We start from the raw sequence: 26,061 nt of genomic DNA on the forward strand, positions 1-26,061 counted from the left end.
ACCCCCCTCCCCCCCAAAAATAAACCAAAACCAAAAAAGGGTCTCAGTCCCTCGAGACCCGCTCGGCCGCCAGGCCCTGCCTCGCCGCGCCCTCAGCCCCCAGCAGCGGCGGCTTCCCGCCACCCTGAAGCGAGCCCGCCGGGCCGCCGACATCGCCCTCGCAGGGCGGGCTCCCTCCTCGGCGGCGCCCGGTGCGGGTCGGCGGGAGCGGCTCCATCCCTGGCCGGAAGAGGAAGGGCGCCGAGGCGCCGCGGAGAGCCGAGGAGGAGCCGCCGCCGCCCGCAGTATCCCCAGGGGAGCGCTCTTGGCAGCTGGAGGGGGCCCGCCCGCGCACCCTGCGGGCCCGGCCCCCCCGAGGAGCGGTAGGTGGCCCGGAGCGGGGCGGACTCTGCCGGCGGAGGGACGGAGGAGCGGGTGGGGGCCGGGCACGGCTCGCCTCAGCGGGGCTGCGGCTCCCGGGGGTCTGCCCGGGCGGCGGAGGGGGCTTTGTGGGGCGGACAGCGGGCCCTCGCCGCGGGCACCGCATCTCTCCAGGGCCATCCCTTTTTCCCTTTCCCACTCGGCGAGTTCTCGGGGCTTTGGGAAATTGGCGCTTTTTTTTTTTTTTTCTTTTTTTTTTTTCTTTTTTTTTTTTTCTTTTTTTATTTTTCCTTCCTCCGATTGAAACTCTGCTCTTAACCTCAATCAGGACTTTCTTAAGGAGTCAGAGGAGCCTTCCCAAGGCATAGCAGGTAAAGCCGGGCCTAGGAAATGTCAGAGGGAGGAAGGGGTGGTAAGAAAACACCAGAAGACCAGAAGGATGAAATTCTTCCTGCTGGCAGATGACAAATCTGTGTGCGTTAGGGCAGGGCCAGCTTCGCGCTCATCCCTTCCTGAGAGGCACAGCACCAAATCCCAGGCCGGCCGGCCAGATGTCAAAGGCAGAAGCAATGAAACACAAACAGAGAATCCTGAGAAGATGGCTGGGGAGAGCCGAGCGACTGTCAGCGACACGAGTGTCCACAGAAACAACTTCCCTAACCTGAAATTCTTCCCCCCAGTTCACACACGTCTCACAGAAATCAAATGTCGTGGTAGGGATGAAGTGTTTTGTTTTTACTGACGGGATGCCAGGGTCTATAAAACGTTTAGTGGTTTCCTGCCTAGCAAAAAATATAGGGAGGTTTGAACAACAAAACTGATGGAGCACAAATGCAGAAACATGTAGTACCTTGGGATATTGCGTAAGGGAAATTGCAACCACGTAGCTGAAAGCGGAGCTGAATGAAAGGTCAGTGCTAGCATCAACGGGTTCAAGCCGCACGCTAGCTGAAATGGCAGCAAGGGTAAGGTGTAAAGGATGTTACCATGTGTGAATAACCCTGGAATGAAGTTCAGCTTGGTCGTAACAGTTGGATGGATAAATACATTGTTAGGAAAAACAAGATAGAATCTGCCACAGTGAGCCCATCCCTCAACTGTTGGCTGGATAGACCTAGAGCCAGGAAAGGTTTGTCTAAAGGAATGGTTGTTTTGGCTCCAGATGCTTTTATATCATTTAGGTAAACAATGCTAAATATTTGTAGTGGTGATGACCTACCATTTTAAATAACAGGATCTTGAACGTAACCAAACTGCTCTGTTCACTAGCAGATTTAAGAGCATTATGCCAAGAGTTTAATGATTGCGGGTGGCCCCCTTGCATTTTTCCTCATGGCATTTGAACTTTAATAATGCTTAAGTGCTAGTAAACTGAATCCACAGGTAAAGAAATGTCACAATAATATCTGTTGCTGAGCATAAAAAACTGTGTTATGGTCTTCAATTAGTGTAATATGATTTTATATGCATGAGTGCCTTGTGTATGTAATGCAGTATGTGGTGCTGGAATAGAATTCATATTCAGAATTACTCAGGATTTTCAGTCCTGACTCATCAAAGTCAATGGATATTTTGGTATTGATTGACATTGTTGGATGAAATTCTGTCTCCCTTTTTACTCTTTTAGTGCAACAAACGTTCAGGGATTTTTGCAGTAGAAGGGATGGCAAATTTAATTGTTTTATGGCTGAGATATACTGTAATGTTTTACAGATCTGAAGTTTGCAGTTTCATGGTTTGTGTGTTACTCCTTGATTTTGATACCTGTTGAAATTGAGGTTTTTTAAGGGTACAGGCTGACTTCTTTATTTGTTAAGTACTGAACATAGTATCGCCTGCATCCTTGTTTAGGTCTTTAACACAGTTTTTGAGTATTATCAAAGAAAGCTGATAGTTTTTATATTTCTGGCAAACTAAAACACTGCTTTAATCATTTGATGCCCCAACTCATAACCCAGTCTGTCAGTGGCTGCCATCCAAAGAAAAAAAAAAAATCAAGTTTCAAAATTTTGTTGTGTTGTTTCTTGAATTGCTTTTGCTGTCCAGGATTTATCTGGAAGACAGCATTCCTGCAATAGTTTTTTTTTTTTGAAGTTGTTACTGCTTTAATAATTTCTAGTATACACTGAAGGCATAAATAGTCTATTGGTTATTTGAATGTGGATATTCAAAACAATGTGCCCTTTCTTATCCATTTTACTGTAATGCTGAGTTGAAAACATGTGGGAAAGTTGTGTTAGCATTACTCACACATTAACAAACTTTCAGTGCTCTTTAGTTCTGTATTTTATTTGGGATGCTCCTATAATAGAGTTTATTATCTTATTGCCCTTGTAGCCTGTTCTTGGTGGGAGCAAAATTGATGCTGAGCTAATAACCAAGACTAGAGAGTTGAGGTTCCTACTCCCTTGAAAGCCAGGTAGCTTAATGTAGCCATGGCTTATATTTATTTTTGTGACGTCTGTAGAAAGCAAGAGTGAATCAGCAAGATACTCTTATGAAAGGCCTGCAAAATGCTTCCTGTTGACTGGATATAAATGTAATTTTTTAGAAGGAGAGCACCTGGGAACATGGCCCTGCAAGAGAGAGAAATCGGCAGCAGCTCCGTCCATGACAAGCAAGAGCAGAACAGTAGTCGTGTTATTACAATTGTCTTCCTGGCACTCTTCATTGACTTGTTGGGATTTGCTCTCATCTTGCCACTGTTTCCTTCCATCCTTGATTATTACAGCCAGACTCAGGTAAGTAACAGAGAAAGTAAGCCCGCTGAAAATGTTAGATATGAGATCTTTAGGGAAGATTGGAAGAAAAATCCCCTGCCTTGGGACAAACCAAACAATTATAGGCAGAATAATAATATTCAGCACATTTAAATGATTCGTGGACTCAATTTGTTTGTGAACCTGCATGAGACTCTTCCCTCTTGCTTTTTCATTAAAACGAGAGATTTGTTTTGGGGAAAACTCAGGTATTTCTTAAGAGCTAGTCCTTGTAATTAGCAGTGCGTTTGTGACTTGCACTGATGTTACTGGTGTGACAAACAAGTCTATAATGGATCTGCATACTAGAGATTGTTTAAGAACCATGGAGATGAGAGCTTTTACCTTACCTGGGTATTTCACACACTCTATTGCTCCCACCCCCCCGGCATCGTATTCACTAGGTCTCGACTTCCATTCTTAGCGGGGAGTTGGCTGCTGTTCTGGGAGCACAGGACAGAAAGTTGTGTTGGTTCACTGCTGTGCAGCTGCTTGGAGCTACCGTTCTCAGGTGTTACTGGACAAGATGAAGATGTTGCCAGGGGAGAATTATTTTTGCAGCCCACATCTCTTATCTCACAGCCCCTTTCTAACTCCACTCCAACTGCAGCCTGTAGCCTTTGTCTTTCTTACGACCTTATCTCTAACCCTAACCACAGGCTCTGATCTCCAGGATCTTCCCCCACTTCCAGTGTATTTCCTGTAGCCAAGATCTTCACCTTCTTTTCAGGACCTCCCTCTCTTTTCACAAACTATTTTTTTTCACTCCACCTCTGCTTTCTGGACCTACACACCTACAAGGACCTGGTTCTCCCACTCTAAATAGTCTATGTGCAGAAGGATAGAGTGTGTCTCATGTTGCTTTATTAATTGAAGGATCCGGGACATGGCACTTTTGTTTAGTTCAGGTGTTAGCAAGTAGCAGGCCTGATGGTTTAAGAAAGTTCAAATTCCGACTTTCCCCTACCCAGACGCATACTCACAAGTATCTGCTGCCTGTTAGAATTCACAATTCAAGCGATTTTTAATGTGTGACAGCTGATCAACCAGGACATTTTCCTGAGGAGGAGGAAAGGAATTATCGAATGTTACCTCTAGTTCACTGAGGTCTGATGCTGTCTTTGAAAATAAAACAGAGAAGCTGTTTTCATGTTTCTGTTTCCCACTTATCTGTTTTGCAGGATGGATTCTATTTGTCATTGCAACGTGGTGTGGACTGGTTTGCAGCAATCGTTGGGATGCCTCCAGAGCGGAAATACAACAGTGTCTTGTTTGGAGGTATGAAAATTAAACAAACAAGATAAGACACACACCCACACCCCCCGACTCCTCCACCACCCCCCCCAAAAAAAAAAAAAAAAGAGAAATTAGGATGTCGTTTTCAAGTTATTTGCAGTGCTGATGTGAGGAATGATGAACAATGATGAAAAGAACAAGAAATACAAAAAGCATACTTGCCTGTTTTTAGATTTAGACTTTAATAACAGAAAATATCTCTTACAGTAGGCTATAAGTGATTTTGTTTTCACCACACTGAATGCAGTGAAGAGTTGGACAGCCTCATCTCTCTCATTTGGAGACACCTAGATAGGCAGGAGGAATGGGCCAACAGGAACCTTGTAAAATTCAGTAAGGACAAACGTGAAATCCTGCTTCTGGGAAGGAGTAGTCCCTTACAGTGAATCAGGCTGGGCACTGACTGGCGGGGAGCAGCTCTGCTGTAAAGGCCCTGGGGATCCTAGTGAGCAGGAGGCTGAGCATGAGCCAGCCCTGGCCAGCAAAAACGCCAGCAGCAGCTGGGCTGTATGAACAGAAGCGGAGCCAGTAGATTGAGGGAAGTGATTGTCCTCCTCTACTCAGCGCTTGGTAGGCCGCATCTAGAGCGTTGCATCTAGTTTGGGCCCCACAGTACAAGAAAGACATTCACAAACTGCAGTGAGTTCAGCAGAGGACCAGGAAGACGGAGGGTCTGGGGAGCCTGGGCTTGTTCAGCCAGGAGATATTAGAGAAGAAGAGGCAACAGGCATAAGTAGAAGCAAGGGAGGTACAGACTGGAAATAAGGAGGAACTTTTTCACAAGTGAAGGTGGCCAGTGGAACAGGTTGCCCAGGGAGGTTTTGTAGTCCTCCATCCTCAGAAGCTGTCAAACCCTAACTGGATGAAACCCTGAACAATCTGATCTGACCTCGTAACTGACCCTGGGAGCAGAGAGTTGGAGTGGGTGACCTCCAAAGGTCCCTTTTAATCTGAATTATCCTATGATCTTGCCCAATTTGTTCTACAGATTGCTACAGAAATACAGGCCTGCTGTGCCTTGTTGTCAGACTGCCAGCTGAGGGTCAGGAGCCTGCTGTGCTAGACGCTGCACAGTCACAGAAATTACTCTCCCTTAACAATTAATCCACATCCACTGATTGGAGATCAATCAGTAGGAAGCACTGGAATTAGAAGCTTGTGAGTTCAAGTCTTACCTCCCCGCTGGGCAGCTGTAGTGCAGCACTGCTTCTAAATCTCATTAGTCCTATTAAAAGCAGCAGAGCTGCTGACTTGCAGGGTCCAGAAGCATTTTCTGTCACTAGGACACTCTGGTGTGGGTGAGCTCCAGTGAGAGTAGTGCAGGAAGTCCAGCAGCATATACATTGTATTACACATCAGGGGCTCTTTTGGCTCCTTGTGATCTAGAGACTCGTGAGGAAACTGGGGTTTCGGAGTATGAAGATGTGAGGGTGTCTGGTTTAATTTTAACTGGAAGTGTCTATACCCTCTCCTTTTAGTGAGCTGAGACCTCCCTGAACATAAGCAAAAGGATTTTAAACTAAAAAAAGAAGCCACAAAGCTTTATTAGGATGTAAGTGTGAATAAATTGTTACTATTTAAAGTAGTTTATTTGGGTATAACAGACGTTTGAAAGTTTATTAACAGTTTTCCTCTTTCCCACAATGTCCTTGAGGGCGTGTTTTTGTTTCTGTGCTCATTTTCAGTCAGATTACTGGCTTAGAGTGGTAGGAAGCAGTTTTCTTTAATCCCTCAGGAACTGCTTTCTCCTTTAAGGCCTGGCTGCAAGCCTCCTCCTTGCACCTTCTCACCATGTCAAACTGTTTAAACAAGGGGCTGGGAGCTTACAGTCATGTCCAACTTGTTGCCTTTCCTTTTACCTGCTGTATCCCTTGATCTGGGAATGCTGTATCCCTTGACTTGGCTCATTTGCTTTCAAGAGGAAGGAGGAATCTCCCTGCTCTTTCCAGAGGAGTCCACCTGACTCTTTTGCTCTTTGAAGAAAATACAGCATCTAACTGGGAACACGGAAACAAAATAGTCACTGTTCGTCTCAGAAAGCAAGCCAGTATCCCTTGCTGTTTCCTCTCTAGGACAAAAGTGTTGAGAGAAGTGTTCACCAATTACCTGGCAGCCACAGGCTGTAAGGGTGCAGATGAGGTGTCTGACTTAGCCTGATTTCTGTCACATTGACTCCATTTCTTCTGCTGGCTTTGATGATGGCTTTTCTTAATGAGCCATTTAATTTGCTAAACCAGCAGAAAACTTTTTTTGTTTTTTTTTTAAATTAATTTTCTGCCAGATTGAGTAGAATAAGCTCACTGGAGAGTTGACCAAGGTTGCAGAAGCAGAGGAAGATGAACAAGCCATCTTGGTTGTAGAAAGCTCCTGTCTCAGTTGATCTTGTCATATTGCACATGAAATGGTTGTAATGGGAAGGTTCATTATACTTGTGATGAGTAGAGGCCACTGCAGTCTTCCTGTGGCCTGTATTCCTTCATTGCCCTCGTCTGCAGCAGGGAGCATAGGATCAGAAAGATAGGTGCAAAATCATCTTGTCACTTCTCCCAATGCAAGATACATTCTGCTCTCTTTCATCTTTGCTTAGACTGCAATCTCTTCAGGGCAGAAACCTTCCCTGCCGTTGTCAAGGCCCTGAGGGCACCAGTACTTGGTTGCTGTGGCCAGCCTTCACCCACACATTTTCTGCCTGGTGATTCAGGAGCTGTGTTTCAGCTCTGGCCTGTCTCTGGGGTGGACCTCAGATCTACATTGCAGGTGTCTTATCTCCTGGACAGACCTACATTGTAGTCTTGTTTCCTCTCCTTTCTCTGACCTTCTCTCCTGTTGGTCTTGACTGGACTCACTGGTTGGACCTGATGTATAACCCTTGTCTTGTCTGGGACTGTCAGTGGACCCTGCTAGCAGCACCCTGCTCTGCCTGACCCACCTGGACCGTGTGGGCCTGCACACTGGTTGGTGATGGCACTGCCGGTGCTGTGTCACATTTAGCTCCCAGCTCATTCCCCAGGTGTGGAGGAAACTCCCTACTCTTGCTGCTCCCTGGCTGTAAAGTGTTTGGCATGTCTGGATGTTTTTACAGTGCTAGAAATACAAGGAAGAAAACTTGTCTCTCATTAACATAAAATGCTAGTTTTATCTTTAAGATTTTTTTTACACATTTTTTTTTGAGCTGTCATAAGCAGCTGTTCTCCCCAGGGTGTTCAGTGTCAATATTCTGCCTCCCTCAAAGTTGATGGGAGCAGAACTTGTCTTTCTGTCCTCTGCCTTTAAAGGTTTGATAGCTGAATGATCTGAGATACATAACCCAATTTTTCCTTTAGAGAAAAACTGTGACAGCAAGGCATGTTTTCTTGCCCGCTTGTTGAGAGAGTAGTGAAAATTAATAAATGTGCGAAGCTAGAAATGGCAAGAGAAAAGAGGGATTAAAGATCACAGAAGCTGGAGGCAGATTTCAAAAGATTCTTGGAGTCTGTTGGAATCACTCCTGCCTCTTAGGGTGCCTCACTAACAGCAGTGCTTATGTCCTCGTTTCCATGATAAAAAGGAAAGAAAAGCTAATTAAGTGTGACAGAATCGGGTTCAAACAATAAAAAAAAAAATCTTAAAAGAACTGTGGCTATTAAAGAACTGTGTTGTCTCTGCTATAAGAACATAAAGTGTATGTTGTCAGCTGGGGAAGCATTGTATAATCAGCATTCCATTATAACCAGTGAGTTTAAAACCCCTTCTCACCAGTGAAGTAACCAGTGAATCATCCAGTTTATCGCTGTTTCTCTGGTCTGTCCCTGTATCTTCTCTGTCTGTGTTTGCCTCCTCGGTTGAATAAGGATGCAAGATCGATGTTTTGAGAGTAGCTTAATTTCAGAGCCGAAGCTGTTCTTTAAAGCTGTGTTTTACATTTAATTACATGTGTTTAAAGGACGTAATGGAGTGATAGGTCTGGAACAGGTTGGCTGTCTTTGTGTTTAAGATGAAGGCAGCAAGTCTAATGATATATTTTTTTTTTGTTGTTTTGTTGTTTGTTTTTTTTAGGTCTGATTGGCTCAATGTTTTCCATCCTACAGTTTTTCTCCTCTCCCCTCACTGGTGCTGTGTCGGACTGCTTGGGCAGAAGGCCTGTCATCTTGGTGACAGTGGTATGTGTCTCATACTGATTTTAGTCATGCCATCTCAATACACAGCTGAAGGCACTATGGTTTTGTGGTGAGCACAAAGGATTGGGAAATTGAATGTTCTAGATCTGTTGGTTGCTGCCTGCTTCTTGCCAAGTCACTTGGCCACAATTCCAAATGTGAGTGCTTAAGCTGAGCTTCCCAGATGCAGAATTGTATATAGAAGGCACCAAAATACTTGTCTCTCTCTAGGATTTTCCAAAATCTTTCCCCTGTGTACAGGAGTATGAATTCAGATGCTTTGTTTACACATGTTAGAATTAATCCCCGTATATTTTAGTTCCCCAAGTGACTAATGAGGGCTGATCACTTCATGACCTATTTCACAGAGCCTGGGAATTGTTGATTAGGAAGTGCTGTATAGCAGTGCAAGATGTATTTCGTAAGAACATGAACATTCTCCAAAAAAGTTTTCTCTGTTGCTGGTCAGAGTATGGGGTTCTAATTACAGAAGCAGTGCGGAGCAAGTACGTACATACATGGTGGAACTTGGCAGCGAATGATATACAAATCCCCATACCCTGTAGGCTTGTGGAGAGTGAATTAAATAAGCACGTGTGCTTATGATTGATTGTAGAATTTAAGAGCTAGAACTGTGAATTCATCCTGTTTTGAACTCAGACTTCTCTTGAAGTTGGAAACAAGTGGAGCAGGATGTACAAAAGTGGTTTTGTGCCCAGGACTGATTTCGCTCCCTTTGAACTTTCTTCACTCTTCTAATTTCATTAGTAATCTCACATTTATATTAAGTTTGTATGGATTTGTTTCTACTTCTTTCATGTCACTGTCCAGGACATAGTTCAGTATCAGTATATTCAGACATTTCTGTTACATGGGTTTTGGAGCAGCTGTTGAAAACAAACAAAATAAATGTTTAGCTGGGAAATATGCAGAAATTAGATCAACTTTGCTCTGCTTTACAAAGAACCCTTTCTTGCCTCTGCAGATGGGTTTGATAACATCATACACACTATGGGCTGCCTCTAGGACTTTCGGCGTTTTTCTTCTCTCCAGGATCGTTGGTGGAATAAGCAAAGGGAATGTCAGCCTCTCCACAGCTATTATTGCTGACTTGAACTCTCCAAAAGCACGGAGCAAAGGCATGGTGAGTTACACGTGTGGGTTATATGTTTGGGTTTGCTCGGTAATTTTTAATTGATTTCAGGTGCTCAGAATGTCCTCCTCAGGTGTGTATTCATTGATCAAGTGAAAACATGACTTTTTATACTGCCTTGCTTCTGAAAAGATGCCAGATTGTTTTGCTGGTGAGCTCTCAGACTTGTCAGTGACTTTTACATGCAAGTGAAGCACAGATGCCCTAGATGTAGAAAAACTACTGTGTAAGTGTTGTAACTGTTACTCCTGCTGATAACTGTAATCCAGATTATAATAGTTTAGATATCAAAAGGTTTTATGGCCCAGTTTTGATAGTTGGAATGCAGATACAGGATAACCCATTTTTCTCACCTTCCCAAGCTGTGGAAGTGCAGCAGCACTGCACAGCATGCCTTCTGACCTCCTTGGATGCTGCACTGGCTTCAGGATCTGAGCTTGGCAGGAAAAGGATGTGGCATTTGTCTGACTGAGCAGCAAGTAGTGTGTACAGCTGCTCTGTCCTCTTCCAGAAGGCAGTGGACGAGATGGAAACACGCTGCAGGCTGAACTTTGCCTGTGAGTTATCAGTTAGATCTTTTATCTTATAAAAACCTTGAGGGCCCAGACTTCTATTAACAGATTGTTATAAGCCATTATGTGGGACAGCTGCTTCTGGGGAGGAGAAAGCTTTATATTTCACAGTAATAACTACTGAATTTTCCAAGCAATTTATTATAGTCCTGGTGAGCCAAAATATATTTTTATTTTTGGAGAGGGATAGCCATACAGCACTAGTAAATAAAATGGGTCAGGGTCTATTTCTAGGGCTTGAGAGCAAGTCACTTAGCATGGCTCACATCCGTATGGCTATACTCTCTCCTTTTCCAAAGCAGAGTAGACATGTTCATTCTGCTTTCTGGGAAGAGAACAGCATCTGACTGATGCTGTTCCCAGGCTGTGATGGGGCATGGCCTGGAAGAGCACTAGCAGGCCAGGCTGAAACAACACTCGAGTCTATGAGGTGCCCTGAGCGTGCCCTGGCCTTGTTTAGTTGAGTATTATAGGTATAGTCAAATAGACTCTGGAAAGCAGGAGGATCGCATCCTGGGATCACAGATGTTTGGGTCCTGCATATGTGAGTGTACACCTTTGAATGTCTCTTAAAGAAAATTAACCAGATTGTGCACTGTTGCATTCTTAAGCAATCTCACTGAGGCTGATGACTCAAATCAATGCTCTTTTAAACTCCCATCCCAGTGTGTACAGATTCTACGTCTTCCCTTATGTGCTGGTTTCACAGTGGGTTAAAGAATTCTCTTTAGTACTTGCGCTAAATTCAGGTTGTTCTGGGAAGCCTCTCAGCCTTTTTGCTCTATGAGACATGAATTCCTGAATACAGAAATTGCCAAAGCGTTTTAGAAGCTATAGACATCATTATGAATTCCTACCATGGTGCTGGCCTTTCTTCTCCAGTTTTACACTGCAAAAGTTTATCCTATGGCTGAAGAGTCTGTTGGCAGAGCAGTCCTTGAGATGAGAATCGTTATTTCCCTTCCCAACTTCCTTTCACTCATAACCACATTGCCGTTTGTTCCTGCCGCTTTCCTGACTAGACAGAAAATAAAATCAGTTATTTGGAAATAACAGTTTTTTCACACTTAATGCTCACTGCTGTGCACTCCCTACATCCTTAGGGTGGTTACATTCTTTATCTGATTGCATTTCCTTAAGGTAAGTGCCAGGAAATCCAAATTGTTTTAGAACTGAGCTACTTGAACAAACTGATTTCTAAAACTTCGTGTCTGTGTTCATTCTATCACTGCAGGCAATGATTGGCGTTGCTTTCTCCCTTGGTTTTACCCTGGGTCCCATGATTGGAGCTTACCTAGCCGTGGAGACAGAGAAAGGAGAAGTCTTCTATCTTCGCTCAGCATTGTTAGCGCTCATGTTTGCTGTGGCTGATTTAATTTTCATCTTCTTCCTACTTCCAGAGACACTTCCCAAAGAAAAACGGGTAAATGGACTATTGATCTGAAGATCTGTGTTTCTTGCAAAAACAGGATTTGAGAACTATTGAAATACTGGAAATGATGAAGAAGGGGCTGAGCCAGTGTCTCAGGAATTTAGTTCATTCCTGGAACTAGGATTTAATATTACTATTCAGGCTGGTGTCAAAGTGGTTGCATGATGTGTCCCACCTGCTGCCCAGTGTACTAGGAGAAATTCTTTATAGCTAACGTTACTGCTTAATTGCTGGGTTTAGTGTATTAGGTTTAAATTTCTCAAAAACTAACGGGAGCTTAGGAAGAAGAGGGTGAATTTTAAACTATGATCACAATGACTCCCGGGAATGAATTTCAGCTAATCATAACAGTAAATGCATCAGAGACTGGATTTTCTTTCATTTAGCCAGTGTATGTTAGAAATTCTCTTAACTGTTGTCTTGTCTTTGCTTGATTATTTTGAACACTCAAGTAGCAAATGACTTGTCTATGGGCTGTGCTGTCTTCCACAGATTCAGAATTTCTATATATGCTAAAATTCAGTGACTATTTGGATTTGTGGGGCCAAACATTTATTAACATTATGATTTAGTATGGTGTGATCAGACACTGTCCAAGATATATCTGATTAAAAGTCTCTTGGAACAGTCTCTGTTCATAGTGTAGGAGAGGCTGAAATCAGCCCTGGGTATCTGGGTAAAACACCTGATTTGGGGCCTTCAGCTAGACTGGATCTTTCCTATCATCTCTTATTTCTAAGCAGCACTCAGCCGTTGAAGCGTGCTTGGTTTCTGGATAGCCAAACCCATTTGACAGAGAAGCGTTCAGGAAAATTTTGTCTGCAATGCTCTGCCAGGGCAAAACTTCAGACCCTCCCTGGGTGTTTCCCAGCAGGCTGTGTCCCATTGCTCATGTTATCTTCCCAAGCACTACGGCTATTCTATTTATTTTTTTTTAATAACAGCTCTTCCATGTGTCATCTGTTCCCTTTTCCTACTTGGCTGTTTCTAAGCGTTCCAGATAAAATCCTGTTCTTGGTTAGAGCTGCGCACTCTGGGGTGGCGGCAACATGTTAATGTAGAGAAGTGCTGTGGAGCGAATCTGTATTCTGTAAACAATTCCACCTTTCCTCTAGAGGGGTAAATGGCTTCAGGGCCTTTTAGGACTGTATGATGACTGAATATCTCCTCCCTTCTTTTATTATCCTCTTGAGAGTTGTTCTGATAAGCTAGTCTGTGTTAGCCGACATGGCTGAATTTTGATAAGAAAATGAATGCTCTGTCCCTGCTTTTTGGGGCTCTGCCTCTGTGCAGCAGTGGGAACTGTGTGAGGTGGATGAATAGGTGCCTCTCAGGGTCAGGTCCCAGCCATGCAAAATACACGAGGTGTTTGATTGCTGATGAGGCATTGGAGCCTCTTGTGATGAGTATTGGTGTTCGTGCTTTTGTGCTCTCTCCTTTCAGCCTGCATCTGGGCCCTGGCTCCATGCGATTTATGTGTCCGGACCATTTGTAATTTCACTTACTAGGCTGCTTTGCCCTTTTCTTGCGTAATTCCTCCCACTTTCTGAGTGGGAGGAGAGCAGTTTTCTTGGGCCCTGGGTGACAGAGGAAAGGCAGATATGTTGACTGCCTTTCTGGAACTTGGCTGGGCTAAGCTGGAGCAGGTACTCCCGAAGTATAGGAATGGATGCGTTGGAAGGACAAAGCTGTAAAAAGAGGGGAAATGGTCATGATAACCGGTAGGAGGATGTGTCAGTGGGGTCAGACATCTGTTTCCTTGAAATACGCTATGTTCTCATCATACTCTTTTTTTCTCTGTTAGTCCCCTTTTCACAAGAGAGAAGATGTGTGTTTTACAGCCATTCATGTTGGGATTTGCTTGTTGAAAGGGGAAAATGGAGCGGGACAGGGGGAACAAGGATGAATCAGAATCATAGAATGGTTTGGGTTGGAAGGGACCTTTAAAAGTCATCTAGTCCAACCCCCCTGCAAGGAGCAGGAACATCTCCAACCAGATTAGGTTGCTGAGAGCCTCATCCAGCCTGAGTTTTCATCTAAAGACAACAGAATTTTTGCTATCCTTTTTCTCCCCCCTGCATTTGTTTTGTTTGTTTGTTTTGTTTGGGTTTTTTTTTTTTTTTTCAACTGTTCCACAAGTTTGTCAGGTGAACAGCGACCAGTGAACTGTATGTTTCAGCTGTCAGCAACACTGGTCTTATGTAAGGTGGCCAAAACAGCTCCTGATGTGACCTTGGGAGAAGGGAGGAATAGAAAGATATCTAGGGGAATCTGTCGCCTTTAAGAGCTTTTGAGTTAATTTTTAGCTCAGCTAGTCATGGGCAAAGCTGCCTAGCTAGGAAGGAGGGTCTTACAATGTTTTATTCTGGTGTCCAGCTAATCATGTAAGGACTATGAGTAGGGCTGTGCAGCATCACTAGCAGACTTGCAGAAAAACAAGGCTTTTGCTCTATGCATACTGAACAGCGTCTTGTTTGAAGGGTAAGGCTAGGGCTTGAAAGGCCCAGGCTGCATTCCTGATTTGGACGGGCTCTGTGCCGACATGTTACTTAGTCTCTTTCCATTAGAGGAAAACAGAGTAAACAGAGACACTGAAAAATACCTACCATTCAAGGTGACATTTGGGGTGACCATGAAATAAAATTGAGCAATTTTGGAGTAATAAATCATAAGCATAGAAATTAAATACAGGTTAGATGTTGCAAACTTTGTACCTGCAGAGAATCTAAACTCCGTGCAGCTGATGACATTGACTGAAATTGGCAGTGTATACCTTGGTATTTGGGGATGGTGAAACATTTTTATCAGTTTCAGGACAATGTTTTCATCCTTGCTCAGTGGATGGAGTCACTTCTAGACCACTGCTTCCAGGGCAGAGACGGGTGAAGTTGAAAGAACTTTATATGTCCGCGTACACACACACACATATATTTAAAAAAAAATCTAATCTATATATAATTTCATAAAATATGTCAGATTTTAAACATATACATATATAATGTATGTTGTCTGGACCAAACTAAAATTAGCCTTGTAGTACAAAGCAGCTTAGCACCCTGTTTTACGTGGACAATAATTCAAAACAGTACAAACTACAGGGTTTTTTTGACTAGCAAACATGCTTGAAGAGAGTTGCTTGTTATCAGATCCTCTGTGCTGTAGTACAAACACCGTCATGCCAGCAAATGCAGGAACTGAGGATTGCTACAAGCCAGCTTCAGGAAATCCTCTTACAGACTTTTAAAAGCATGAGGAAACTTCTTGGGAGCGTCTGTTTACTCAGTAGTGGAAGGAGAAATAAATATCCCAGTTTGTTCTATGTGGATCAGCAGCTTTATGGCTTTATGCAAAACCAGCCTGGTATATTGAACTGGTTGCTGTTGTGAGGCTAATGGGCTCCAGAAGCTCTGACTGTCAAAACAAGACAAGGAGTCACGTTAGTACCATATTGAAGGTTGATTTGTTTACAGCTTTATTAAATCCAGTCCGTATGAGTCCTCAGGTCATGCACCAAGATTAAGTTCCACTGATAACTTGACCTTTAATCTCTGCTCTCAAGGGGGTAATAGCTCCCTCCCTCCCTATGTGGGAAGAGAAGGAAGCTCATCAGATAAAGTCTGTGCAGTGCTTTGAAGATGTGAAATACTCAGTGTGATTATTCAAGATTCCTGAGTCTGTCTTACCTCTTCCTGTGACTGTCATGTAAAGTGACAGTCTAAATTATCCTACACTGAAAATAATGGTTTCCTTGAGAATTCAGACATTATTTCTTCTTTAGTATTTTCTGTGCCTTAGAATAAAAATTAAACAAATTTAAAAGTTAAATTCCCTGTAGATGAAAGAATAAACATCTCCTAAGCTCTTATTGATAAGGAACAAGGAGAATTCCACAAGATGCATAATTAGATTGAGATGTACAAAGTATAAGGACCAGGAGTGCTACCAAATAAATACTCCCCTTTAAAAAGCCACACAGTGTGGCTGGGCAGAATCCCTCTAGAAATCCCTCTAATATCTCTCCAAAGAATCGCTCTAAAAATCCTGTTTTCCTTTTCTTCCCCAGGAGGTGTCACTGGCTGGCTAAAAGAGCAATCAGTACCAAACCAGACCGTTGTTTCTTGTGCTACACATACTGTTCTCAGGCCTGTAGCACACATGTAAATCCCCAGTTTCCCATGAGCTTGCAGGCAGATGTGCCATTATTTGCCCAGTAAATGTTCATTGGATGGGAGGGATGGTGCAGAAGGTGAACCAATAAAGCCACCTTCAAGGCTGTGGAGAATGAGCCTCCTGCTTTTTAAGAACCCAGGGAAGAATCTGGTTTTTGTCTTCAGTGAAAGCCACCGTCTGTGCTCTACACTCCAGTTGCAGTGCTGGAGCCATTTCTGTGTTCAGAAAGTCTGGGAAGTTATTGAGGGTCACTCAGACTCCAATGCCAGTTGCCTTGTTTCATCTCAGATAATTTGTGTAGGTGTAGAAGTACGTTGACTGTTAACTGTCAGTAGTTACTACATCAGGTTTTTAAATAAACCTCTTTCTTTCTCTGATCAGGTCTCTTCTGTGATGTCTGGATTTCAGGCAGCAGTTGACTTGCTCAGTCCTTTGGCTTTATTTCAGTTCTCTGCAGTCACCCGAGGAAAGGAATCCCCTTCAGAGGAGAGTAAGTGTCAGCTGGCTTTTTGTATTAATATTGCATGTCTTTTTGTATGTGGTGGTGGTTTCTAAGTGAAAACTTTACTTAAACCATTTCAGAAGTAGCACTCTGTTCACTCATTTAAAACTCACCTTGCTAATTTATGATTGGGGAATTGCGAGTTCCCTTGGACGCTGGTCCTGTTATTCCCAAAAGAAAGTTTGGAGATGAGTGTGTTTAAGATTTCTGACTTGCTACTTGCAGGTGAAGTGATTTTAAAAGATAGATCAAGGCATGAGTAGAGGAGATGTGAGGTTGCGTATTCAAGCTGCAAAACAGGAAACTTCAGACTGAAGTTTTATTTTTCAGTTCAAGGCTTGGAGGTGTAGGATTTGAGCTGGCCGTTTGTATGAAATTGATTTATTTTCTGTAGCTTTAATAGTGTTTGCTAGGTACACCAGCTTGTCATTTGGTCCTCCTTGCTGCTGCATCAGGAATAAAGTAATATTTGCCACTTCGGAGAAAACCTGTCAAATCCTGCATTGGCAGAAAAATAAGTAAGGTCATCTGTCTCAGACCGTTTGTAGCTTAGAAAAACAGATACTGTGCTTTAGCCAGTATCATCCTGAGAGCAGCATCAAGGTATTGGCTGGAATAGAGGTATTGATTAAAAATAAATAAATACATCCCAGTACAGGTGGGGGTGTGACTGTGAGGCAGAGGGGCTGGGATGAGTGAGTGCATCCGGGGCGACCCAGAGAGAGTTTAGTCTTTTTGGCTCTCCTCCCCTCCTAAGAAGAGAGGTAGTGGGCAGAAGTCATTTTGTGGCGTGTCTTGTATGGATATTTAAAATGGGTAACTGAGGTGAGAAGTTGGCCCTGTACAGTTGATAAATGTTGCTCTACTTTTGTATCTCAAGCTATGCTTGAAAAACACCGCTGTATTTCTCTCTCTTTCTCTCTCTTTTTTCCCTTGGTGTTTGTTTGTTTGTTTGTTTTCCATTTGTTTAGATCTTAAGAATCTCAAAATCTTGGGCCTGGCTTATTTCCTGTACCTCTTCCTGTTTTCCGGCTTGGAGTATACACTGAGTTTTCTCACTCACCAGAGATTCCAATTCAGCAGGTATAGTACACTTCGAAGATAAATGTTGTATATTTTGTCTAAGGTATTTTCCAAAATCTTGGTTTAAAGTCTCTTCATTTGTTTTCAAGAGAGGCTTTATGAGATTAGTAAAAACACTCAGAAAGCAACCACTGTGTTCAGCGATCCTTGGGCTCCGTGGGACAAATTTTTGAAAATACAGGCACACTGTTTATAATGAAAGGAAATATTCCTTGAATCTACAACTTCTACTAACTACAGAAAATCAATACAGAAGATTAAATTCAAGCTCCTGAAAGATGTAGCTGGGCTACTTGTATTGATTATAATAAAACCTTTTCTCTTCTTTCCCAGAAGAGTTCTTCATTATCACGACAAATCTTGAAGCTCAAAAAAGGCAAAGGGTGGAGAGATAGCTATGGGATTGTATTTGCTCCTCAGAGTTCTGCATTGCTTACGGTGTACAGTCATTGCGTCACAGAGTTTGGTTTCCTTTAGTCAAACGCTAAAGAAAGAACAGACTCCACTAACAGCGGCTCAGCTTGAAATACTTTTCCTGCCAGCTCATAGGAAGATTTCCAGCCAGGAACATGATCTTACAGCTTGATTCCTTATGTGTGTCCTTCCCTTTGAGTAATTCTCAGGGGTTTGTTTCAGCTCTCCTTGTCTGTCTTTTATTACAGTTTGTGGCTTAACTAATATGTGTGCATCAAGGAAACGTTTTCTAGTGCATTAAGCTTGCTTGTGCACAGTCCTTTCAGGACAGCCGTGTAGTGAGACGCAAAACTTTATGCCAACAGTACAGGCTGTGTGACACACAAGCTTGTGAGAACTTTTAGTTGAGATACCCGCACTGTTTAGTACATAAGAGAAGTGAAACAGAAATTTGAAGAAATATTTAAGGGTGGAGGGAGTGATGTTGGAAGCGTCCTGGTGCAATACATGATCTCCACCATGCCAGTGCCCGTGTTGTGCCTTGGTGACCTTCATCAAACTCTGCATGAGCGGTGGCAGTGGTTGTGAGAAAGCAAAACACTTGTTCCTCACAAACCAGCAGCTCCTGTGCATGTGGCACAGACTTCCATGGCACAGGCTAATTGACCTGTTGACTGTTTGTGGGCCACCCTAGAAACAATCAAACTGCACCATAGCAGTCTAGAGATGATTGCAGCATTTGCCAGCAGCCCTCCCATCTCTACATAGGACCTCAGAGGTTTTCTCTTCTTGCTCTCTGCCTGCCATGGAAACTAATGTCAGCACATTAAGAACTTTGCACTGCTCATGCGAGCACCAGAAAGCATTTTCTCTCTCTTGTTCCGGAAAGAGTCTGCACTGGACCTGTGAATCCTAGGGTGGAATGCTCTGTGCGTGACTCCATAATCTGTGTTTTTGCCTCCCTTCTAGCATGCAGCAGGGCAAGATGTTTTTCTTTATTGGAATAACAATGGCTGTGGTCCAGGGAGGCTATGCTCGCCGAATCAAGCCAGGAAATGAAATCAGAACTGTAAAAAAGGTAAAAAAAAGAAAATATTTTTTAATCTTTTTCCCCCACAAGTCTGATGTTAATTTTCAGTCTAAAGTGCAACAAAAGGTAGTTGGAGGCTATAACTGTACTCATCAAATCAAAATAAATGTCTGTCTCATTAATCCAGCTAATTGGCTTCTCTTGTTGGCGACTTATCTGACTTTAGTTTAGTCTAACTAAACTTTGGGACATTAGAGCCATTTCTTACCGTACCAGCTACAGTATTATTGAAACTTTGAGTTCTTCATATGTAACTGCAGTAGGGAATGCCAACAGTGTCTTCTGTGCAAGCTATGTAAAATGCTTTGTTTTGGTCATTTCTCTTGAAGAGCAGACATTGAAACTACTAAAACTGCTTCAGAGCTGATCTCAGATTCTCTTTCTGGCAAATCATCATCAGTCTGGCCATCTCCATGCTTGACAGGCTTTCCCTAGAGTATATTCCACTGGTGGGCAAGGGGAAAGAGATTCTTCCTCCAATCTTCAGTTTGTGATCATCAGTATTACGTGTAACAATGGCACGTCCCAGTGTTTAGACAGAAGTTTCAGTGACGAAAGTGTGCATTTCTTTTTTTCTGCTTGCCTCCTTCGTAGAGATGAGGATGCTGCTGTACTGGGATGACAGGGAACAGTTCTCTGCAGCTGTGGGACAAGTAGATACGTTTTGTCATTTACATTTGTGCAGGGAACTAAACAAAGCAGGTTTCTGAACTTCTGTTGGCTGCTTGGTAATGGGTGTGCGTGGACTGTTAAAGCCTCCGTCAATTTATTATATGTCAGTGTGAGGCCAGTGTGATGTCAAGGGTGGCAGGGTAAAAAAGATTACCAAACTGCACTGCATTCCAGTGAATTGACTCAGCTTTTCTTAAAGTTGTTTCTGCTGGTAAAACCACCTCCACCCTGCTCCCTGGCAGGCAAAAGTTAATGGCACAAGTTTTTGTGTCACATGGGAAGCGTTTCCCTGGGAATGAACACTCACCCTGCTGTGTTAGCGTTGCTTCATCCTCTGCGTGAACTTCCTCCCTGTGCTCTGCCAGCCTCCTGGGTTTGCAGTTTGTGCAAGCTGTGGTTTGCCCCACTGTTTTTTATACTGCTTCCTCTTCCCTGCACTGAGCAGTGTAGTTACCTTGAAATACTCAGTTTGGTTGGTCTGGATTGATGCTGTGCAGAAACCTTGTGGCCCTGGGGCATTCTTTCTGTGGATCTCTGTGGTTTGAGTGGCTTTTGTGGGAGTTCACCCGTTTGCTGAAGTTATTCTGGCAATTTGTTTGTGAATCTGGATCATATGGCAAAAGTGGCCTCTCCTAGCATAGTGATGACAGTAACTTGTTTGTAAGTCAGTCTTCAAAACGAGACATTTAGTGGCAGTGAATACCCTCTTTCCAGAAATGCACAGCAGATCCTAACTGATCTGGCTCTGTGAAAGCTTTGTACATGAGGGAGAGATCACAGGGGAACTGAAGTCCAGACTCTTGGAGGAGATTAAGAATGTTTTTTCTTTTTGAGTTTGGATTTCAGATGCCACCTGCCCCCCATTTTTTCTTTGCTCCAGAAACATGGACTCTGAAAACTCAAGAGGGTTTGATGTAGCCCTTAAAATCAGTCAGTGCTGCTGAGGAAAAGCACAGGAGCTGTAGTTCCTGTTGCACACAAGCCTTTTGATCTCTTGTGCCAGCTCAGGAGATAAAGAAAGAGTTAAAGCTAGATTTCTGTCTAGTTCCACACAGAACAAGAGAAAAAAAAAAACAAACAACAAAAAAAACCCCCACCAGTAGATGGTGTGTTGTCCCTCAGTTGTGGGAAATCGGTGGTGGGATAACTACAGCCTGTGACTGACGGGTGGCTCCGGCCCGCACGTGGTCTGCAATCATGGGACAGTGAGAGAGAACAGAACAGTAAACTGTGCTGATGTGTGGCCATCCAGGTGAATTTGAAATGTCTGCTTGGGAAGAAAGGGCTTTCTGCTTCTAACGTAAATGTGGTCCCATCAGCGGAAGAGAGGTGGCAGGACACCTAGAGTTGGGCTTTAACAAGCAGGGCTTAAATGTAACCATGTGACTCATCCGTTTTGCAGGCTATTATGTTGCTGATTCCAGCTTTCTTGTTAATTGGATGGGCTGCAAATGTGACCATGCTGAGTGTTGGACTGTTGCTGTACTCTTTCGGTGAGCTACTCAGAATGCACGGAAAGCTAAGCACTAGTAATTTTTCTTCATGCATTTATTCACCCCCTTAAAAAGATGCACTTCTAATTTCAAGCTATAAGTAACAGAAAGTTGATGTTTCTGTTTATAAAATATGGAAGAAATAGTGTCTGTTTTTTTTCTGATGCTGTTTGTATCACAGGAAGTGGCCATGGTGATATTTGGACGCATCCCCAGTGCTCCTGTTGTCCTGTCTCACTGGGGAGCTCTTGAGGGTGATTTTCCCCCCTCTCATCAGACCTTGAAGCGAAATGCTCACTAAATAGCTCAGCTCAGGAAAAGAAGGGAGCCAGCATGTCTCTGTATTTCTGTAGCGGCTGCATTATTTCTTGGGCAGCAGGCTGGAGAGACCTGCGTGCTCTGAAGGCCGGGGTGTGCGCTCCGGCTGGGCGAGAGCGGCGCGGGGCTGTGCTGGCCGGACGCTGCCCTGCTCTCTCACATTGCAGGGTGCTGGCGCAGGGAGGGAGCAAAACTCCACCTCTTGTTTTTGATAAATGGAGATAATTTTCAAAGATGTTTAAGTGTTTACATAAATAATATTCTGCCAATTTAAGCTGTTATTCAGGGAAACAGTTACGAATGAAGTTGGGTTAATCTACTGAAGTGCCTGTCTGAAAAGAAATTTCAGATATTAACTATTGTTAAGGAGCTTCAAATATTACTGATTACAAAAGTAGGAGACTTCTTCTTTGCATGATGCAGCTTGATGTAAACCACAAGATTTTATCTACAGATTAACTTACTTTTGAAAACTCATTCAGTGAGGAGGGGTGACAGGAGTTACTCGTTTTAACCTTGCTTCTGAGTTAGGAGCCTTGTCTTCCTGGGCTCTGTACTGGGGCAGAAGACCCCATCTCTTCCCCAGTTAAGCCAGCTAGAAATGCCTCTGGAGGGGCCTCTCTTCTCCCTCTCTTCCTCCCTCTGCCCCAGGAGTTAGGGTGCCTGCAGTTAAGGCAACATCTATCGTTCCTGCTCTCCAGTTGTCCTTTGCTTCCCAGAAAAGATTCTGCTTTGTATGCTTAAAGCATTTCCTTCTTGGCAGAAAAGGCCCCTGTTTCAGTAAGAAGGCAGTGATTGCTGAACAGTGCTTGGCTTTTGTGTCCAAAAATTTGGTAATTCTTGCACTCGACTGTCTTATTGCCCAAGACAGAACGTAGCTGCCTCTTCCATTCGTGAGTACAGTAAAGCCGCGTGCGTGGGGACAGTGTCATTCTGTGTACAGCCACCTCATTGTCCGTTTGAGAGGCGGGCGATTCCCTTTCCCTGCTCCACCTGACAAGACCACAGCGATCTGGAAAACTACCAGTTGGCTGATCTGACCTCTCCACTCCTTTCCTGTGGGCTCACAGAATGAGAGACACTAATGTGAAACATCTGCTCGGAGCACTCTGGGCTCCTCGTGCAGGTTGGCTTTGAGGGGATGTTTTCATTATTGAACTGGATTAAACCTGATGCGTCATTGTTGGTACAGTGCCCCAGAACTCAGCATATTTCTCTGCAGTAGTAACGAGTCTGGGCCACATGTTTTTTTCACTGTAGCCCTTGTAACTGTTTTGAGCTCTCCGCTGTTCAGTGACAGTCTCTTTTGTGGATTTTTCCAGCTGCGGCCATTGTTATCCCGTGTTTGTCAGCAGTGGTGTCAGGCTATGGTGAGTGTCTTTCCTGCTTTGAGCGGCAGCCCTTGGCCGCAGAACTGACCTTTGGATGGACTTGGCTCAGCTACAGCATTGACCTCAAGTTTAGTGATGCAGCACCAGGAACGCTCGTGGCGTAGGTCCACCTCAGATCTGAATGTTGGACCAGTGACTGGCTGCCGCTGGGCTTTATAAAAGGCCTCTTTCTGCCCAAATGCATTAACACGGAAAGCAGAAATGCTAAATATTACAGTGACCTGCTACTGCCTGTTGTACAGATGTAACCCTGAGGCAGTAACCACCCCTGCAGGAGTGAGGCTGAAGCCTGAAGAGCCCTTCGCAGTCACTGTGCAGTAGAGCCAGTGATCCATGACTTTCGTCACCCTCCGCTCGCTCCACATATTGCTGTGGGGAGGCAAACCAGCTCTCTTAGGCTGGAGGTGCTACAGCCTTCAACCCCTTCCCTGCTATAGATGTCCTTCACGGAAGGGAAGCAAAGTGGGGTTGATGGTGATAGGACAACACTATCCTGACCCTGGGAACTTCAGAAACATCCCACAAGGGAGCATAGGAAAACCCCAAAACTGGCTGGTTCTGAAAACTGTCGGTACTCTGTAATGGATAGTTTCACAGCAACACGCTGTTCGGAGTGAACATCAGGCTCACATTTCCATTTTGTACCGTGTAATGGAGCTTGTTCCAATGCAATAGGGCAACTTCAGGCACCCTTATTTCTGGTTATGATTTAAAAGATGGGGAACTATGGGCAAAGAATCAAAAGTGTGCCCCCAAACAGCACTGAGCAGGGAATGGCCTGGGTTCTGTGAAAGAGACAGCAGCCACCGCTGCCAGCAGTAAAATAATTTCCTCTTGATTTCTCAGGAAAGACAGACTTTCTAAGGAACCTTCTAGGTTTGTGGCACTGGTTGCTACGTAACCTTGTAAAGCTGTGTTGCTGTCTGTGGGTGACACAGGTCTTTCCTTTCTTTAGCTTGGGTTCAGTTGGTTGCCAGCACTACAGTGCTTGCTGAGGTGAAAAAGTAAGGCTCTGCTCATTAATGTCACTTTTATGTTGCTCTTAGTTAAGTTGCCTCCATGCTTCTCTATTATACAGCTGTGCCTCCTCACCAAATCTTGAGCACAATGTAAAGTGCTTTTTGTTTTTGTTGGGGGCAACACCACTACAAGTTGGCCATGGACAAGCACTCTTGACAAGCCCTGGTGTTTTTACAGTGAAGCAGTCATGTTTATCTTGGTGGAAGGGAAATAAATACAGCTTGGGCAGGGGCTGTGAAATGAAAGGAAGGGAGATGCATGTGGGAGATGCCTCCAAGGAACCAGGGCTCCAAGAGCTACGGTAGTGCCCTGCATGCGGTTCCTGCCCTTCACACCCAGTAACGGCTCTCTGCTTGCACAGGCTCTGCCAGCCAGAAAGGCCGCGTCATGGGGATCCTGAGGAGCCTAGGCGCCCTTGCCAGAGCCCTGGGACCAATCCTGTCATCAACAGGTGAGTGTGGCCTCCCACTCCTTCTTGCCTTTGCCAATACAGAGCGTTCCCTCAGGGCGCCCACAGCATGGGTGGAGCTGAAGGGACAGGGGAAGCACAGCACATTTTGGAGCCATAAAGTCCTTGGCAGCAGTAGGTACCTCTGAGAGTTGCACTGGGGGGGTTGACACAGGCCTTGTTAGTACCAGTGAAAGCCTCTTGGATGAATTTTAAAAGTTCATACAAGCAGGAAATGAACTAGACAACAAGAGCCTCAAACTATCCCAGCCCTGCGTGTAGCTGCATGGGCAGAGGAGCACCTCAGAGGGCCTGGCCCTCCCACCATGCTGCCCTCTCCCCCCACTTCCCCCAGGTATAGGGCTTATTTTTAGCCATTTTTTAGCAAGAACCCATGCCTGCTCAGGGGCCATGCTGGCACTGGGTACGCAGGAGCCAGTGAAATCAAGGTCTTGTGTGCTCTGGTAACTGGTTCCACACATCTCATGAAGCTGCATCCCAGGATGATAAAAACTAAGCAGGGCCAGTCCCTAATGTGCAATAAAGGATGTTTCAGCATTAAAAGCATCTGTAACCTGTAAACTGGATTAAATGGGCCACACTCTACTATGAATGAAACTGTTCTGTTTAAAATAACCACTTTTGACACACTGTTTCCTTGGGGGAGAACCAGCACTGCTCTTGCCCACCTCCTCCTTTTAAGTAAGTTGTGTGCGGCAACGATGCAGAGTGAAAGCTCCGCAGTTCTGCGTTCTCCTGGGCTATCAGTCAGGGGCCAGGAGCAGCAGCTTTGAAGCCCTTTTACATATCTGCAAGGACAAGCACACTAATGAGCTGCGTCTCGTTTCCGTTGCAGTTTACTGGCTGGCAGGGGCAGAGGTTTGCTTCACGGTCTGTGGAGCGCTGTTCCTCCTCCCCTTTGTTTTGCTCGGTTCTATAAAACAACAGACAAAGCAGGAGTAGGAAGTAACCACAGAATTACCAGCTTCTGAGGACCTCCAAGACCTGATTTCTTGCGCCTGACTCTGCAGATCACATATGAAGAGGAAGATTTTGATCTTCTGGAAGGGGACATGCAATGACCACTTGCAACAACAATGGCCTTCAGCTTTCTTATGGCCCCACACAAGCGGTTTTGTTCAAGATGGCCTCCCAGCCAGCTCAGTTAGTTTTGCAAATAGACAAAAAGAAAAAAAAACAAAAACCAAAGCAAAACAGAAAACAGCCAACACCCAACAAAACATCTGTGTAAAGCTTTACGATCATCAGACAAGCAGGGACAGGCCTGAGAGCAACACAGCACAGCGCAATCCTAATTCACCAGGTGCTGCTGAATGCCGCGCTGCAGGGTCCAGAGCCCTTCTCTGCGCCTCTCCCTTTGTCATCAGCAGAAGCCAGACCAAAGCCGCTGCCCAGCGCCTCTGCGCAGAGGCCTCTCCTGCCCAGCTTTGGCTAGCAGAGAGCAACTCCACAGGGCAGCTCCAGCAGAGCTTCTGTACAGTTGTCATGACATCTCCACAAATGCTCAGTGGACCCAGTAAGAGCTGTACCCACTGCCTTAAAACACAGCCATCCAAAACTGAAGCCAGAAGCATGCTCCAGGCTTGGGCACAGGTGGACTTTTTAATGCGCAATTAAACAGAGATGTTTTATATTTCTAGTACTGTGTGCTGTTTTATGATGACCAAGCACTGTTCTTTTTGCATCAAAATAAACTGTTACATTGTACACCTGTCGAATCGGTTATTACAG

At 44.4% G+C, this 26,061-nt stretch overlaps 1 protein-coding gene across 3 annotated transcripts; it reads left to right on the forward strand.

The window, feature by feature from the left end:
• The first annotated feature begins 264 nt into the window (after positions 1-264).
• SLC75A1 (solute carrier family 75 member 1) lies at positions 265-26,037 on the forward strand. Of its 3 annotated transcripts, XM_086746882.1 has the most exons (14): positions 298-362; positions 689-731; positions 2,912-3,101; positions 4,301-4,397; positions 8,451-8,554; positions 9,537-9,695; positions 11,511-11,699; positions 16,260-16,368; positions 17,352-17,463; positions 18,847-18,955; positions 21,042-21,132; positions 22,773-22,820; positions 24,223-24,312; positions 25,166-26,037. In XM_086746882.1, the coding sequence occupies exons 3-14, from the start codon at positions 2,931-2,933 to the stop codon at positions 25,270-25,272; spliced, it is 1,386 nt and encodes a 461-aa protein (XP_086603008.1). In that variant the 5' UTR covers positions 298-362; positions 689-731; positions 2,912-2,930; the 3' UTR covers positions 25,273-26,037. The 3 variants fall into 3 exon arrangements, with proteins under 3 accessions (XP_086603007.1, XP_086603009.1, XP_086603008.1); XM_086746881.1 differs by lacking the exon at positions 689-731 and having other exon boundaries at positions 265-362; XM_086746883.1 differs by lacking the exons at positions 689-731; positions 22,773-22,820 and having other exon boundaries at positions 265-362.
• Positions 26,038-26,061: the final 24 nt, after the last annotated feature.

Source organism: Chlamydotis macqueenii, chromosome 4, assembly GCF_036417535.1.
Source record: "Chlamydotis macqueenii isolate bChlMac1 chromosome 4, bChlMac1.mat, whole genome shotgun sequence".
Lineage (NCBI taxonomy): Eukaryota > Metazoa > Chordata > Aves > Otidiformes > Otididae > Chlamydotis > Chlamydotis macqueenii.

Excerpts from the sequence above, each read along its gene's own strand:
- SLC75A1 (XM_086746881.1), top strand. The coding sequence starts at position 2,931 with ATGGCCCTGCAAGAGAGAGAAATCGGCAGCAGCTCCGTCCATGACAAG. Across the intron at positions 8,555-9,536 it reads CTGTCATCTTGGTGACAGTG|ATGGGTTTGATAACATCATA; the intron begins GTATGTGTCTCA and ends TTGCCTCTGCAG. Across the intron at positions 16,369-17,351 it reads GGAATCCCCTTCAGAGGAGA|ATCTTAAGAATCTCAAAATC; the intron begins GTAAGTGTCAGC and ends CCATTTGTTTAG.